General features: G+C 41.8%; 1 protein-coding gene across 4 annotated transcripts in view; it reads left to right on the forward strand.

Moving 5' to 3' along the window:
- Positions 1 to 417: 417 nt before the first annotated feature.
- Positions 418 to 15,867, forward strand: part of DENND6A (DENN domain containing 6A) — a 46,083-nt gene continuing 30,633 nt past the window's right edge. Inside the window, exons 1-4 of one of the 4 annotated variants that reach the window (XM_038409654.2) lie at positions 418 to 669; positions 8,081 to 8,119; positions 8,223 to 8,265; positions 13,970 to 14,082. In XM_038409654.2, coding sequence (XP_038265582.1) covers positions 490 to 669; positions 8,081 to 8,119; positions 8,223 to 8,265; positions 13,970 to 14,082 — 375 coding nt within the window. In that variant the 5' untranslated portion in view covers positions 418 to 489. Of the gene's footprint in view, positions 670 to 8,080; positions 8,120 to 8,222; positions 8,266 to 9,358; positions 9,390 to 11,949; positions 11,989 to 12,027; positions 13,054 to 13,969; positions 14,083 to 15,867 lie in introns of those variants that run through there. The other 3 variants (XM_043519988.1, XM_043519990.1, XM_043519989.1) reach the window with 3 other exon arrangements.

Below are 15,867 nucleotides of genomic sequence, written 5' to 3' on the forward strand. Positions count from 1 at the left end.
ACAAGCAAGAGGGCACAGCGTGGGCCGGGGCAACCAGCAAGATGGAGGAACTGGCCCCAGGACAATTGTGAGGCCAGGGGTCAGGTACCATGAAAGGGCCAAAGGTGAGATCAGGACTGTTAAAGAGGGACGGGGTCAGGCAGGTCTCCCCTCCTCTGTGGGGCCACAGCGGGCAGGGCGACAGTGGTCAAAGTTCACGGCCTGCCCTGAACCTCCAGCCCCCGTGGCCGGACGGACCCTGTCTCCTCATACAATGGGGAGAGCCGTGGAAACTCTCCGCTGCGGCGGGCGGCTTCTTTCCCTTTCGCTTCCTCGCTCGCTTGGGGACGCTTTAGACTCTCCCGCTCTCCTCCCCCCGAACTAGTTTGGACGCTCCCATCCCCGAAGAAGACGGAGCGCGCAGCGTGTCACGTGATTCTCTTTCTTCTCTCTCCCGCCCGCCCGCTCGCTCGCTGGCTGGAGCCGGCTCGGCCGAGCCTCGCTAGTGCCATGTCCGTGCAGGAGCAGAGCCAGAGCGGCGCCCTCAGCGCGGTCTCGCGGAGCTCCTGTGTGGCGGAGGAGGCTGCGCTGGGCCGGTGCCTGTCGCTGCTGCCCTGGGACGGTTTCTCGGCCTGGCTGCACTGCGTGTGCGTGGTCGGTTTCGACTTGGAGCTGGGCCAGGCCGTAGAGGTGAGCGACACGGGCGGGAAGAGGCCACGACCGTCGGTTGGGGGGCGGGGGGTAGAGCTGCCTGTGCGCCGCTCTCGGCGGTATCCCACCCTGGCTCCTTTGCCGCAGGGAGACTCTGCCGCGCTGAGCCCAAGCTCGCCCGGCCCTTAACATTGAGGAGGGGAATGGTCCGGGCCGGGGGGCCGCGCTGGGCCTTGCCGGGGAGATGCCATCCGCACGAGACTCTCTCTCTCGCTCTGCACGAAGGCGCCGCACCTGCCCGTCTCTGGCCTGCGTGACCCTGCAGGTCAGCGTCACTGGCGGGGGGCTTTGGGCCCGTGCTCTGAGGTGTTTTTAGTTTGGGCTTTTGACAGCACTTTGTGTAGAGTCAGTTTCACTATCGCGTTCCCGGAGTCGGACACTTCCCCAGTTGTTTGTGTTACACAGCAACGGAGAAGGTTAAAAAAAAAAAAGGGGGGGGGGGAGGAGAGATTTGATTGCACGAAATCAGAAAACTTGACTCGGAGGTAAGGGTAGTATCTTGAACTACTTTAGACACATGGTCTTAAAACAACTAGATTTTAAATTGACTGGGTTCCTCTACATTTGAAAATAAAAAGCAGGCAAACACCAAGAAAAATAATAGAATTAATTAACTTCAAATAATTGTTTAGCCTACACCCATCACCCCTCAGTGCATTTTTCTGAACTGTTGTCCTCTTGATCCAAAATGAATGTGTTTTTCACATTTCTCTAATAGCATCATTTTCATAGTATCCGGGTGTTAAATAAAGGTTTAAAAGATGTAGTGTAGCAGTCTGAGTGTAGACCATCTTCTCAATCTCCTCCAGATCCTAGTAAGTATATATTCCTAAGTTTCTGAAACTCAACTTTGTTAAGAGCTGCAATGTCTGGAACAGACTTAATGGCATTTCTTTGTTACAGCCAAGAGAAATGTAAATAGAATAAATAGTGATAAGTAAATTGGAGTTAAAAATTTGGTTCGGTTAATGTTATAATGTAGTACTAACAACAAAGATAAATTAATTTGTTTGCAACACATGACTTAAGTAAACACTGCCCTTTTAGCTTTCCTCAGTAGTGAGGAGTGCTCACATTGGCCCATATTTGGCAAATGCTTATTCATGTGCTTAACTTTTGCCACACAAGCAATCCCATACATTTCTGTGGGAATCTCTTTTTAAAATTAAGTATCTGCAGGCTTAGGGTCTAAGACTTTTCTATCATTTAAACTGTCTTTAATCAGCAACAAGATTTTCACCTTGAGTAACAAAGTACAAGTAACAGAGTAGCAGCCGTGTTAGTCTGTATTCGCAAAAAGAAAAGGAGTACTTGTGGCACCTTAGAGACTAACAAATTTATTAGAGCATAAGCTTTCATGAGCTACAGCTCACTTCATCGGATGCATTCTCAACCATATGGGATACCAAAAGGTATGGAAGTTACAAAGCGAACACTTTTATTTTTCTCTTAACTGGAATTAATGAACACGCATCTGGTCTTCTGTCTTGAAACTCTTTCAAAGGAAAGAGGGAGCAATACAGTACCTTGTGTGTATAGAAAACTGCAAGTCTGCAAAGAACTCAGGAAGGCTGTCTTATATAGGCTGTCTTTCTTTTCAAACAGCTTGTAAAATTTGGTTGTCTCCAATGCCAGCTATTTTCAAATCACTTTGCATTGCCTTTATTTATGAATTGTGGCTTAGGCTTTCACCATTAAATGGGGTTTTATTAACGCTGGTTTGCTGAAACTTCTGATATTCATGGTTAAGGCATTTGAATGCCATTATAGCAAATTAGATTCTATCCCTGTCTCTGCCACAGTTCCTATGTGATATGAGGCAAGTAATGTAAACCAAAACTTTCCATAATGATCTATAGTGGTTATAGACTCTTTTGCCCCTGTCATCTCCAGCCTCTCTCCTCCACTGCTGCTATTCCCCTGTCCTCAGCCCCTTTCTGTGCTTCTGCCTGTGTCCCCTGTTCTTGTCTTTGTCTTCCCCCCCTACCAGTGCTTTGAATGACCCTGGCTCCTATTCTTACCCTGTCTTCCCCTCGGTTCTGATCCTCCTCCTTTGTCCCCTCGTTGCATTCCTCCCCCCACCAATTTCTCACCCCTCTGCCTTCAAATCATGGAGTTTCCTCCTCCTCCTCACTGCCGAACAATGGGAGAATTGGGAACATTTGTCCCCAGTTCTGGTACTTGGCACTACACCAGTCACCAGGAGGGTCAAATGCAGGGAAAGTGTTGCCTTCATCCCTGCAGTCCTGGAATGGACCATGCTTAGTTGCTCTGTTGGGATAATGCATGCACAGTCAAGTTGACATCTGCTAGGTGTGAAGTCCTGGAGCATGCTCAGTAGTGATAGAATCTTCAGAGAATTAAGCTGCCTAATTCTAGCATGTCTCTACTGAGCATATGCAAACTAAGATTTTTCAGAGGATTATAATGTGGCCAGATTTTGGCTGATTTTCATGGTGGCCTCAAAAGGCACATCCTTGACACCTTAGTGACCCCCTCCACCTCCTGACAAATTTCAAGTATTTTTTCTAAGGCATGGAGGCACCAAAGCTTCTCAACATAATAGTGGTAAAAAAAATTTAATACGGAAAAAAAAACATATTTTCCCCATGTCTCATTCTGAGAAATGTCTGAATTGTTTTAGCTGAACACGCCCCTCCCCCAAATCAGTCTGAGGCAGGCACCAAGCATGGAGAATTTCCAATCAAACAGTTTGGTAAAGGTATAGGCAACTGACCTCCCCACCCCCTTCCAGCCCCCCTGCCCCTCAAGAAACAAACTTATAATGGAAAGTTTCAGGCAGCCTTAACTAGAAATATTGCTACCTGTGCTGCCTATAGTCAAATGTAAACTGATCTAAATAAGTGTGTCTGTATTAAGTATTGCACCAGTTTAACTAAACTGATATTTTAAATAATAGTTTAAACTGGTGCATTTTCTCTGTAGATAAGGCCTCATTTCTGTGCTGCTAACATCCATTCTGTCTGTTATGTGCGCTGTTTGAGATCTGAAAAGGATGAGACCCATTTAATAATAGAAAGGGAGACCAGTGAAAACCCAGGCTACTACTGCTACAGGTGGTGTTGGTGACTTGGTATACGGCAGTTTTCCTTCTGAGAGAAATGAGGTGCAGTCTATTTGTGATTAATATAATTTGGCACTTTTTGCCTAGGTAGAATGAAATTCCTGTATCCTGGCTATATTTCAGTCTTGGTAATTACATTAATCCTACTTATATTTCCCTTGCATTTTCAGTTGGAGACAGCATAAACTTCCTATCCTAAACTATTTGAGTGCTAAAATTTAATAAAAAAACAAACTGGATTTCAGTGGGGCATTAAGTTATTCTCTTGTGTGTGAAAGAAGATATTGTGAGTGTGTTTTTGTCAGTTTTTTAGTAACAGGACTTAAGTTGTTAAAGATGGAGTTTGTAGCAGCAATTATATTAAGGTTGTTTACTACTCCCATTATATAGCCACTGTTTCCAACTGAATTGAGCTCTTCCGAAAGGTTAACTGCTTGGTTGAACTTTTTCATACTTAGTCTCTAGAGCCTTCTATAGAAATGTTTGGAAAAAAAATTGTGCAATACAAGTTTAGCTGTTTTTGAAAACAAAGTTAGGGAAAAATGGATTGGTTTGCCAAAGTTAAGTTGTTTTGTGGTTTTATCTGAAACAGTGCTGTTCTAAACCATGGGGTGCTAGGAATTTGAAATTTGGCAGGAGGCTGATCTTAAGGTTGGAGAAGTGTCTTCTGATGTCACTGAAAATCCATTAAGATTTTGTCACTTTACAAGCTTCAGAAATTTGCCATTTGTATACATGCAGTAGAGCTTGTTCAGCACTTGTCCCTTTATTTACTGATGCATCCATCTGCGTTGCACATCCTCCAAGCTCACTGAGCCTCCTGCATCATTCTGAAATGGCCACACAAACTCTGTAAGATATGACAAAATGGTGGCAGCAGCTTTTGCTGCTCTCCCTCATCAAAATATCCTTTGGACTAGAAGAGGGTACACTGGGCTGGGAGTCAGGAGATGAAGAATTCATGTCTTCACTTTTATCACTGACTAGTATTAGTGATACAAAGTTTATAACCCTTACTCTTAAACCAGATCTCATACTGCCATCCTAGGATGGAGGCAAGCTTCCTTTGTGGAAAAATTAGTACATAATCATGTACTTAAGGACTGTAAAATTAAAGTTGCAGGTTGACCTTGATTATGATACTTCCTGATTTTTAAGAGCTTGTTTCATAGAACTTAAGGCCAGAAGGAACCATCCTATCATTTAGTCTGATCTCCAGTATATCACAGGCAATTAAATTTCACTCAGATACCCTAAAAGCAAAGGCTTTAGTTAGACCGAAGCACTTCAGTCCTCAGGAGACTAAACTGTGTCCAATGGGCAGAGAATAGGAAAGACTAAGGTGCCATCAATGTCTGAGGCCCATACAGTAGCAGGAATTGATTAGGTGAGATACTGAGGATATGTTCCCTGTGTATGAACCATGTGTCATGCTACAGAGGAAGGCAAAAAACCCGTGAGATACCTGCCGATCTGACCTTGGGAAGAACTTCTTCCTGACCCCATTTTTGACTATCTGTATGACCCTGAGCATGTGAGCAAGACTCACCAGCCAGACATCTACAAAGAAGATTCTTGGAACCACTTCAGAGTGCTGATATATAATGCTTCAGAGGAAGGTAAAACCCACCTCCAGAATACATATGGGAATGGCTGTACATCGCAGGGGAAATTCTTTCCTGACCATTGAAGGCAACTGACTGAAGCCCTGAAGAATGAAATTTGATTACAGTCATTATCTTAATACAGATGTGTAAATGTAATGAGCATGATGAGGGCTGTGCAAGCAATTCTGTTCTCTATATGACCCATGAAGGAAAGGGAAGTCTTTGCAAACTTAACATTTTTTTTTAAAGCAGTTTTTGTATTGTGACAAAGCTCTGTCTTTGCCTCCGTGGGGCCCACGTTTCCTGGCGGATTTCGCTAGCCTCAGAGGCTCACTGTGACCCTCCACGTAATCCTTCTTTCTCTAGAGACAAGGGTCACAGTCTACTGAGCCATTTTCATCATAAGCCAGCGAGGGAGGTGAGGAGAAGTTATCCTTCCTTGCACAGTCTCTGTTGTCTCTCAGTCTCAGTGATTAAACAGGGGACAAAGATGGGGGGCGGGGGGGTGGGGAGCCCGGGCCCACCCTCTACTCTGGGCTCCAGCCCAGGGACCCTAACGGTATCAGCTATGGTAGCTGACCTTTTAGAAACATGACATGTACAATTTCCTGGGCTACTTCCTCCACAGCTGTCCTCACTTCCTCAAGCTCCACTTCACCCTTACCTCAGGACCTCCTTCCTTGTGGCTGATATGGTGTGTACTACTCAGCCTCTCCAACAGCACAACTTCTTCCCACAGCTCCTGACATGCACACCCATCAGCCAGCCCCTGATTGACTTCAGGTGTCCCAATCAACATAGCATTCTCCCTGCCTTCTGGAAAGTTCTTAATTGGCCCCAGGTGTCTTTATTAACCTGGAGCAGCTTCTATTTCACTTAACCTGGTATCAGGGATTTGTTTAGCCTGGAGCTAATATATCTATCTCCCACTACTTTTCTATTAGGCCCGCTGGACCTTTTAATTGGACCCGTGGACCCAACCGACCCCTTCACTGGAAGCCGGCTGCACGAGATGCAGCCGGTCTGCTTTCAAACCGCGCCAAGAAAACATCTATACACACTTGTGCTTCACGCCCTGACCCTTGTGTCCCGCCCTGATACAAAATGGCGGGACCTCCTGCCACCTTTGGAGGAGCCCCGGTGTTCCAAGGCCCGCCGGGGATGTCAATTGGCGGCTCTTTCATGGAGCTGTGAGCACGGGCGTGTACTTGGCACGGTTCACCTCAATCCCAGACACCTGCCCCTTTTGCGGCGTGAAGGATACCCTGGCACATACATACCTGGAATGTGCCAGGCTGCAGCCGCTATTCTGGCTCCTCACCAATATTTTATTACGTTTTTGGTTGCACTTCTCCCCTCACCTTCTTATTTATGCACTCCCTATCCGTGGCCCCACAAAGTCACGGGATCTCCTAGTCAACCTCCTCCTGGCCCTAGCTAAAATGGCCATCTATAAAACCAGAGTGAGGAGGCTGGCCGATGGAGTCTCCTGTGACTGTGGGGCCTATTTCCGATCCTCGGTCCGTTTACGCATCCGGGCAGAGTTCCTCTGGGCGGCATCCTCTGACTCTCTTGATGCCTTTGAGGAGCAGTGGGCGCTGTCCGGGGTTCTCTGCTCGGTGTCCCCGTCCGGTTCCCTTCCTTTGACTCTTTGACCACACTCCTGTCTCTGTTATTTCATTAGTTGTCCCCCGGAATTTTTTAGGTATCTAGGTCCTGTGAATCCCCCTTTTAGGCTGGGGGGGATCCTTTAGCGGTGGATGGGCTTCGCCCGCCCACTTCCCGGATCCCAATAAGATTACTTTTCTATAGCCATCTGGCCTTACCCTGTCACAATATGTACTTCTTATTACCTCAAGATAAATCTTCAGTGTATTGGTCTGTCTAAATATAAAATATTTTGCCCTCTTGCTGCTGTTAACATTTGGCTCATCTCTGTAAATACAATTTGAGTTTTAAGTTAAAGGGTAAAATCTTGATCTCCATTAAATTTATGGGACTCTTTCCATTGACTTCAGTGGGGCCATGATTCCATCCTAAGTGTTGTAAACTTTGGAACATACCTGTCCTATTTCTCCAGGTGGCTTTCAAAGAAACTGTAGACAAGATGTCAAATTGGTGAAAGGGCATATGAGGAGTAAGCTATGCATTTATTTAAAAAGCCAGCTCTGTACTTTCTCTCTCTTCGGTTCCTTCATGCACACAATTTTAATGTTTTTTTATCACCTCAAGTGGCTGCAGTAGCAATTATGTTCGCTCCAGGCTACATCATCCCTAAACTAGAGTTAACACTGATTCTCCACAAACATACTCTAACCAGTTACCATCCTTATTCAGTCCATTTCTACCTCCCCCCTGCCCCAGGTGTGAGGGAGAGACAGTAAGCTTACATTTTTTGCACCAGTAAGGTTTTTACAGTGACTAGTTGAGAAGACAAGTTATGATATAGCTAGCAGCTGTGATAATGAAAACTATCTGAGTAGGAAAGAGCACTGATTTTGAGGAGTATGAAAGTCAAACTCTAGCAGATGGAAAAAGGATAGTGTTATGAAATGTGATTTCACTACCATGTTCTGAAACTCGGATAGACATGGACTGGTCAGTGAATATTGCATCATAGCAGCTATTTAAAAGATTAACGTATTACAGTCTAAACTTATCCATTCTGTTTTCAAACAAAATAACTTTTTTTTTGTAGGTAATATATCCTCAGCATTCAAAACTTACAGATAAAGAGGTGAGCAAAAGCTATTACATATACAGTACATAGTACAGTATGTCACTTTAAAATTGTGTGTTTGAGAAAATATAACTGCTCCGTTGTTTTTTTTTCTTTCCAGAAAACCAGTATTTGCTATTTGTCTTTTCCAGATTCCAATTCAGGTAAATGCTTTCTTTACTTTGTCATCTGAAATCTGTGTGTGTTCTATTTCCAGACCAAACTATACTAAGACAGAGTTAAGTTTGACTGTACTTATCAGTAATTTAAGGTAAATCTATATTACAGGGAATGTTGTGATTATCCACCCCCACCCCCAAGCATTACAAACCCAGGAAATTCACAGTTTAACCTTCATTTAAAATAGGGCTGTGAAACGATAAAAAAAAAATTAATCACACGATTAAATGCGCTGTTAAACAATAGAATACCATTTATTTAAATATTTTTGATGTTGATATCAATTACAACACATAACACAAAGTGTACAGTGCTCACTGTTTATTTTTGATTACAAGTATTTGCACTGTATAAAACCAAAAGAAATAGTATTTTTCAGTTCACCTAATACAAGTACTCTAGTGCAATCTCTTTGTCATGAAAGTTGAACTTACAAATGTAGGATTATGTTCAAAAAAATCTGCATTCAAAAATAAAACAAATGTAAAATTTTAGAGCCTGCAAGTCCACTCAGTCCTATTTCTTGTGAAGCCAATTGCTCAGACAAACAAGTTTGTTTACATTTGCAAAAGATAATGCTGCCCTCTTCTTCTTTACAATGTCACCTAAAAGTGAGAACAGGCGTTCTCATAGCACTGTTGTAGCTGACGTCACAAGATAATTATGTGCCAGATGTGCTAAAGAGTCATATGTCCCTTCATGCTTCAACCATCATTCCAAGGGACATGCGTCCATGCTGATGACCAGTTCTGCTCAATAACAATCCAAACAGTGTGGATCGACGCATGTTCATTTTCATTATCTGAGTCAGATGCCACCAGCAGAAGATTCATTTTCTTTTGTGGTGGTTCGGATTCTGTAGTTTTTGCATCAGAGTGTTGCTCTTTTAAGACTACTGAACACATGCTCCACACCTCATCCCTCTCAGATTTTGGAAGACACTTCAGATTCTTAAACCTTGGGTTGAGTGCTGTAGCTATCTTTAGAAATCTCACATTGGTACCTTCTTTGCATTTTGTCAAATCTGCAGTGAACAACTTAAAATAAACAACATGTGTTGGATCATCATCCGATACTGCTAGAACATGAAATATGTGGCAGAATGCAGGTAAAATAGAACAGGAGGCATACAATTCTCCCCCAAGGAGTTCAGTCACAAATTTAATTAACGCATTATTTTTTTAACAAGTGTCATCAGCATGGAAGTATGTCCTCTGGAATGGTGGCCGAAGTGTGAAGGGGCCTACGAATGTCTATCATACCTGGCATGTAAAGACCTTGCAATGCCAGCTACAAAAGTGCCATGCAAATGCCTGTTCTCCCTTTCTGGTGACATTGTAAATAAGAAGTTGGCAGCATTATCTCCCGTAAATGTAAACAGACTTGTTTGTCTTAGCAATTGGCTGAACAAGAAGTAGCACTGAGTGGACTTGTAGGCTTTGAAGTTTTACATTGTTTTGTTTCTGAGTGAAGTTATGTAACAAAAAAAAAAGAAAAGGAGTACTTGTGACACCTTAGAGACTAACAAATTTATTAGAGCATAAGCTTTCGTGAGCTACCGCTCACTTCATCGGATGCATTTGGTGGAAAAAACAGAGGCTCTGTTTTTTCCACCAAATGCATCGGATGAAGTGAGCGGTAGCTCACGAAAGCTTATGCTCTAATAAATTAGTTAGTCTCTAAGGTGCCACATGTACTCCTTTTCTTTTTGTGAATACAGACTAACACGGCTGCTACTCTGAAACCTGTCAACAAAAAAAAAAGTACATTTGAAAATTGCACTTTCATGACAGAGATCGCACTACAGGACTTGTATGAGGTGAATTGAAAAATAGTATTTCTTTTATCGTTTTTACAGTGGAAATATTTGTAATAAACAAGATACACTTTGATTTCAGTTACAGCACAGAATACTATATGAAATTGTAGAAAAACATCCAAAAATATTTAATAAATTTCAATTGGTATTATTTAACAGTTCGATTAAAACTGCGATTAATTGCAATTAATGTTTTTAATTGCAATTTTTTTGAGTTAATCGCATGTTAGTTGCAATTAATTGGCAGTCCTAATTTAAAATATTAAAATCTAGTTATTTGTACTGCGGTAATCTGTAGGAACCCCAGTTTATTATGTGTAAGTGAAATATTAGGAATGTTAGCTTGTGAAATGTGTGCTTTTCTCTAGTTTTTTCCACCTGATGGTCTCAAAGCATTTTACAAACAGTGACTAAACCTCCCAATATAACTATGAAATTGGTGGGTTATACAGATGGGGAAACTAAAGCATGGAGGTTAAATATTTAAGGTTAGTAGGAGGTGGGAATATTGGATTGAAAGAATTAAATGCTTCTAACATGTTAAAGGTCTGTATTACATTATTATAAAAGCATGTCTAGAAGTAGAATGCTAGGCTTTCTGTCTTCTGTTTCTGTAATCCTTGCCTCTGTTAGTGTGTGGTCCTGCTTGCTGAACTCTTCTTTCACTTATTCTTTCCCTTCTCAACTTCCAAAGGGAGTTGAAGACTTGTGATTAGCAACTTGGGCCCCCTGCAAAGTTCGGATTCTGTAATTTTTAAGAGGAAGGATGGGGGAAAACAGGTTTGCTGGTAATATGCTCTGCCAACATTTTTTAGCTGTTAATGTAACTTTTACAATGTGCTTAGCCTTATTTTTGCTTATTGACTTGTGGCTAAAAGTGAGATAATATATTTTCTTTGTTTTTATACCTGCAGTAGAGGAGCAGTTCCTTCCTGAGTCCTATATAATTGGTTTACGTTCTGAACCATGAAATGTATTACCTTCACCTGAGATTACTATAAATGTTAATGGTTGCAAATTTATCCAACACTTAAAAAATCACACTGGAAAGTATAATGTATCAAGAATAAAACCTAACTTGAAACTCAAATAGTACTAATGTACTTTTAGAAAGAATAGATTAAATTATTCTAGGCATATAGTGTATAAAACTGGATTAATTTGAGGAGAGAAACCATTGTGTGTTGCTGATAGCGTGACTTGCTTTAGAATTCCTATCATCATGATCGTGCATGGAAAAAAAAATATAAATCATGAGAGTCCTTCCCTGGATGAAAACACTATTCCAGAGGTTAACCTGGAAAATTGTTTATATTAACAATTAAAATAAAAGCGATATAACTTGAAGGTTTTTCTTTTTTTTTTTTTAGGCTTTAAATCTGAGCAGGAAAGCTTAATACAACATAAGAACAAATTTTGAAGGAGGTTGTTAGCTTGCAGCTGAATCAAGAGCCACAGTCTATCAGGCCTTCCATGGCATAGAATGTATCATGCTGCGTGACAATGAATTTTGTTGAGAAGTTATCAGTTGATATATGCACTGTATTAAGACAAGTTTCTTTTGTTTCTAGAATATAATGTGAGTAGACTTTGTAGTGGTAATAGATTATTTTCAAAGCAAAATATGAATGTTATTTTTCCTTAGTTTGTTATGCAGACCTGCCTCATATTTTGTCTTTCAAAATAATTGAAGCAGATGCTGGTGAGACTTGGAGGTGAAACATACCTGTGCTGTCCACTTTTCACTTTACTTTTTTACAACATTTCTATTATTTGTTCATTTCTGTACCAATTAATTTAACTTGCCCATTTTTCTTTCAACAACCATGATCAGAAATCGGTTTAAGACATTATTGAAGTCACTAAATATACTGCAATGGCCATAAAAGTAAGAGTTAGTTAAATAAAACAACTATAAAAAACATAACTACTTTTTTTCCTTTAGTTCTAATTCGCCTGAGAAATAGTAAAGCAGAGTTTAGATTGAAGTAACTACAGTTAAAAAACAAACCATCGTCTTGTGTTTGATGCTGCATAGATGGTTGTAGAAAGAAAGAGCGTTCATGTACCTTCTCAGTTAAATTACACAAGTAGAAAGAAGCTGTTAAATAAATAGCCGTTGAGTCCTGAACAATGTGACAGTGTGTGTAGTCATTTGGTGATAATGATTTTAAGGATAACTTACTTTCAGGGCTTGTCTACATGGGTACCTTACATCGGATTAGTTTGTTAGCTCTGAGTGCAGCACATTAACTGTATTGAAATAAAGTGTGCCCACACTGCTTTTTATACTGGCTTAAGGTACTTTCCTCGTTGATCATATCCATGCTTGTCTGTTTGTTCGAATTAACTGCACAGCAGTATGGGCAGATATTCCATGGTGCAATGTTCTGCTGCTCAGCTGTATGCTCTGGGATTTTTCTCAGTGCATTGTGGGATGCTTACTGAAACCTACAGGAATTTTGGGACTTGAGGTCAAACTAACCAATGCATGATTCCTCTCCTGCCATCCCATAATTCATCTGTATTTTGCCAGCGACACTTTTGTACTGCTGTCAGGCAACATGGAGGGCACACAGCTGCAATCATAACAGTCATTAATAAGAATAGGATGATTCACATGCATTGGCAATTGTGCAGTTAGATGGATTTGGCTGGGCATCTGTGAACAGCTTTGGATGCCACAGCAGTATGGCTACAGGTAGACATAAAATGGAGCAGTTACCTTTTCAGGGCATTTTTCTGGAGCAGTTTCATTCAGTTGAGCACCACTGACTGGTGGGAAAGGATAGTGATGCAGAACTGGGAGGACCAAGAGGCTACTGAACTTCAGGATGTGGAATGCTGCTTTCCTAGATATCTGTGCGGTGCTCATCCTAGAGCTGCAGTGGCAGAATACCAACATGAGAGCTCTCCTCAGCTTGGGGAGGCGTGCCACGCCTGATTGCTACTGGTCAGCAGCCTAATCACTTTGGTGTTGTCATGAGATGTTTAATGCTGTTAAAATAGTGCTGCTGTGCCAGGTCATCAGCATCACAATGCATGTAGCTTTGTATGGATGGGGCTCCTGAACTGCATTGGGCTATAGATGGGGCCTGTGTTCCTATTCTTTGAGCCACCACGGCCATACGAGGCCAAAGACTGTATCAAGAGGAAAGGGTATTTCTCCAAGGTGCTGCAAGGCCTACTTGATCACTGTGAAGATCACATTCTTAATGTAGGGTGGTTGGGAAAGGTCCATGAGGCTAAAATATTTAGAAATTCAGGTCTACTTGCTGAAATGAACAAGGGAATTTTTGCTCCCCAAACCACTATGGTCACTAAAGGAGTTAGGATTTCTCCTGTCATTTTGGGAGACCAAGCCATACCCGTTGCTTCCCTGACTTATGGAGCTTTTACTGAATAAGAGAAAGGAGTGATTTAACTATACCCTGAGTAGTCGCAGAATGACAGTGGAGCATGCATTTGGAAGACTGAAAAGAAAGTGATGGTGCTTTCCATCAAGGCTGGATGTTTTTCATCATTATGTGCCTTGTGTGATAAGTGCTTGGCATATATTTCACAACATCTGTGAGAGCAAGGGAAGACACCCTGCACGAGGGACGGAAGCAGATGGCAGGGAGACTTTTTGAATGTTATGAACAGCTGGAGAAGGTATATTGTAAGGAGGATTATTTTCTGTGGCCCAAAACATCAAATAGTTCACTTTTTAAAAAAAAGTTGCATGTGGACTCAAAGCACTGTAAGGCAAACAAACTGAAGTTACTGTGATGTATCATCCCCGTGTAGACAAGCCCTCAATTAAAGTCTGTTGAAATCAAGATACCATTATTTCCTTTTTTTTCTTCTCTGATTTTGTTTTGGCATAGGTTGTCTTGGAGACACGCAGTTTTGTTTTAGATTCCGACAATCTTCTGGTAGGAGGCTCTCACTGCATTGTATGCTGGACCAGCTGGATAGAGACTTACCAGTTTCCTTAAAGGTTGGAAATACAATAAAAGGAAATATATCCCAATTTAAAAGCAGAAAGTTCAGAAGTACATTAAAAATTTAGCACAGGTACCCTAACTCTGATCTGAATTTTTGGTGTTGGCGTCATAATGACCAAATTTAATTTAAAGAAGTTGATTAAGAAACATTTTCGAAGAGAAATATTCATCAGATTGCTTCTTTTGTTGCATGCCATTACCAGATGGTATTTGAATTGTAAAGTATTCTAGTAGTTATCACTTTTATTAAGTGCTTTTTCTGTATATTTGCTATTCATGGCTAGACAAGTGGTATGGTACAGGGAAATTCCACCGATGACCAGATCCACTCCATGGGTTGCCCTGAAAACTAAAGCTAGAAAGTAATCAGATCCTTGGTCCTGAATAAATAATTGATTTGGTTTCTTAATGAAAAATAAAAACTTTTTACTTTCCAAGATCTGAATTCAGAGTTCTGTTTTTCTTTCAGCTGTTGATGGCATCACGTAAATCGAAGCTGCAGTTTCTGAATTCCTTTACAAAACTAATTATCTTCATCTACTTCTGGGAAAATACAAAACCCTGAACTCAAGCCTTGATTGATAAATATAGGTGGGAAAGGTTGTGAATTCTTAGGTTTAGGGTGGATGGAAATGGTTTAAATACTTTTGTGCTAAAATAGGTTTCTTTTAAGTCTGCATTCTTTTTCGTAATGCTTTGGGAATGTTTTAGATTAACTTTTTAACGTGTGTTTTTAAACATTAGTTCATAGTCATATGATTTCAGTACAAATCAAAATCAGCAGATCAAGATTTAAATTAGTAAAATATGAAAAGGAAAGCAAAAACATCTTGAATACTTACTGAAAATGTCCACAGTCAGATTAGAACGAAGGATTCCTTGTTTGTCAGAGACAGGTTTTAACTAAGGCTAAGATTTTATCATGGTTATTTTTAGTAAAAGTCACAAACAGGTCACAGGCTCTGTGAATTTTTGTTTATTGCTTGTGACCCATCCCTTACTTTACTAAAAATAACGGGGGGGGGGGGAGTAGGGCTAGGTAGGGAGCAAGGAATGGAGTCTCATTTGTGGGGGGAGGGGGAATTGACAGGCTGAGCCCCCACCCTTGGTTTTAGTGGTTGCAGGGGGGGGCGCAGCCACGGGGAGCACACAGACCCCGCTCCAGACCTGGCTGCAGCTGTAGGACAGGGGTGCGAACCCCTGAAGGCAGCCCTGCCAAGTCGCGGGGGGGGGGCACACAGACCTGAGAAGCTGCCAGCAGGGTGCATGGACCCTGGTCTAGCCACCGGGCAGGGTCCCAGCTGTGGCCCCCAGCAAAAGCGGCTGAGCAGGGGCGTGTGGCCCCGGCTGCAACCCCCGGCAGAAGCAGCCGGGCTGGTGCTGCAGGATCCTGATTCCAGCCAGCCCCAGTTGTAGGACAGAGGCGCACAATTCCACCTCCTTCTCGTGGAGCCCTAGAAGTCACAGAGGTCCAGTAAAGTCACAGAATTTGTGAACTCCGTGACTAAACCGTAGCCTCAGTTGTAACATATGAACTGTAATCCAAGTATATATGCCTGTTGGTTGGTTAAGTTAATTGTATTGTCAAGTGACAAATTTTAAACAATTTTTTCTTAGGTCAGTAGAAGCTCTTTAGTTCACCATTAAACCTTACACTATGTAGCATAACGCGCTTACGCGCGCGCTCTCTCTCTCTCTTTCTCTTTTATTTTTTTAAACAAATTTCAGTATTGACATGTTTTTTTTCTTAGTGATGATCCATGCCAAACTGTTATGAG

Source organism: Dermochelys coriacea, chromosome 7, assembly GCF_009764565.3.
Source record: "Dermochelys coriacea isolate rDerCor1 chromosome 7, rDerCor1.pri.v4, whole genome shotgun sequence".
NCBI lineage: Eukaryota > Metazoa > Chordata > Testudines > Dermochelyidae > Dermochelys > Dermochelys coriacea.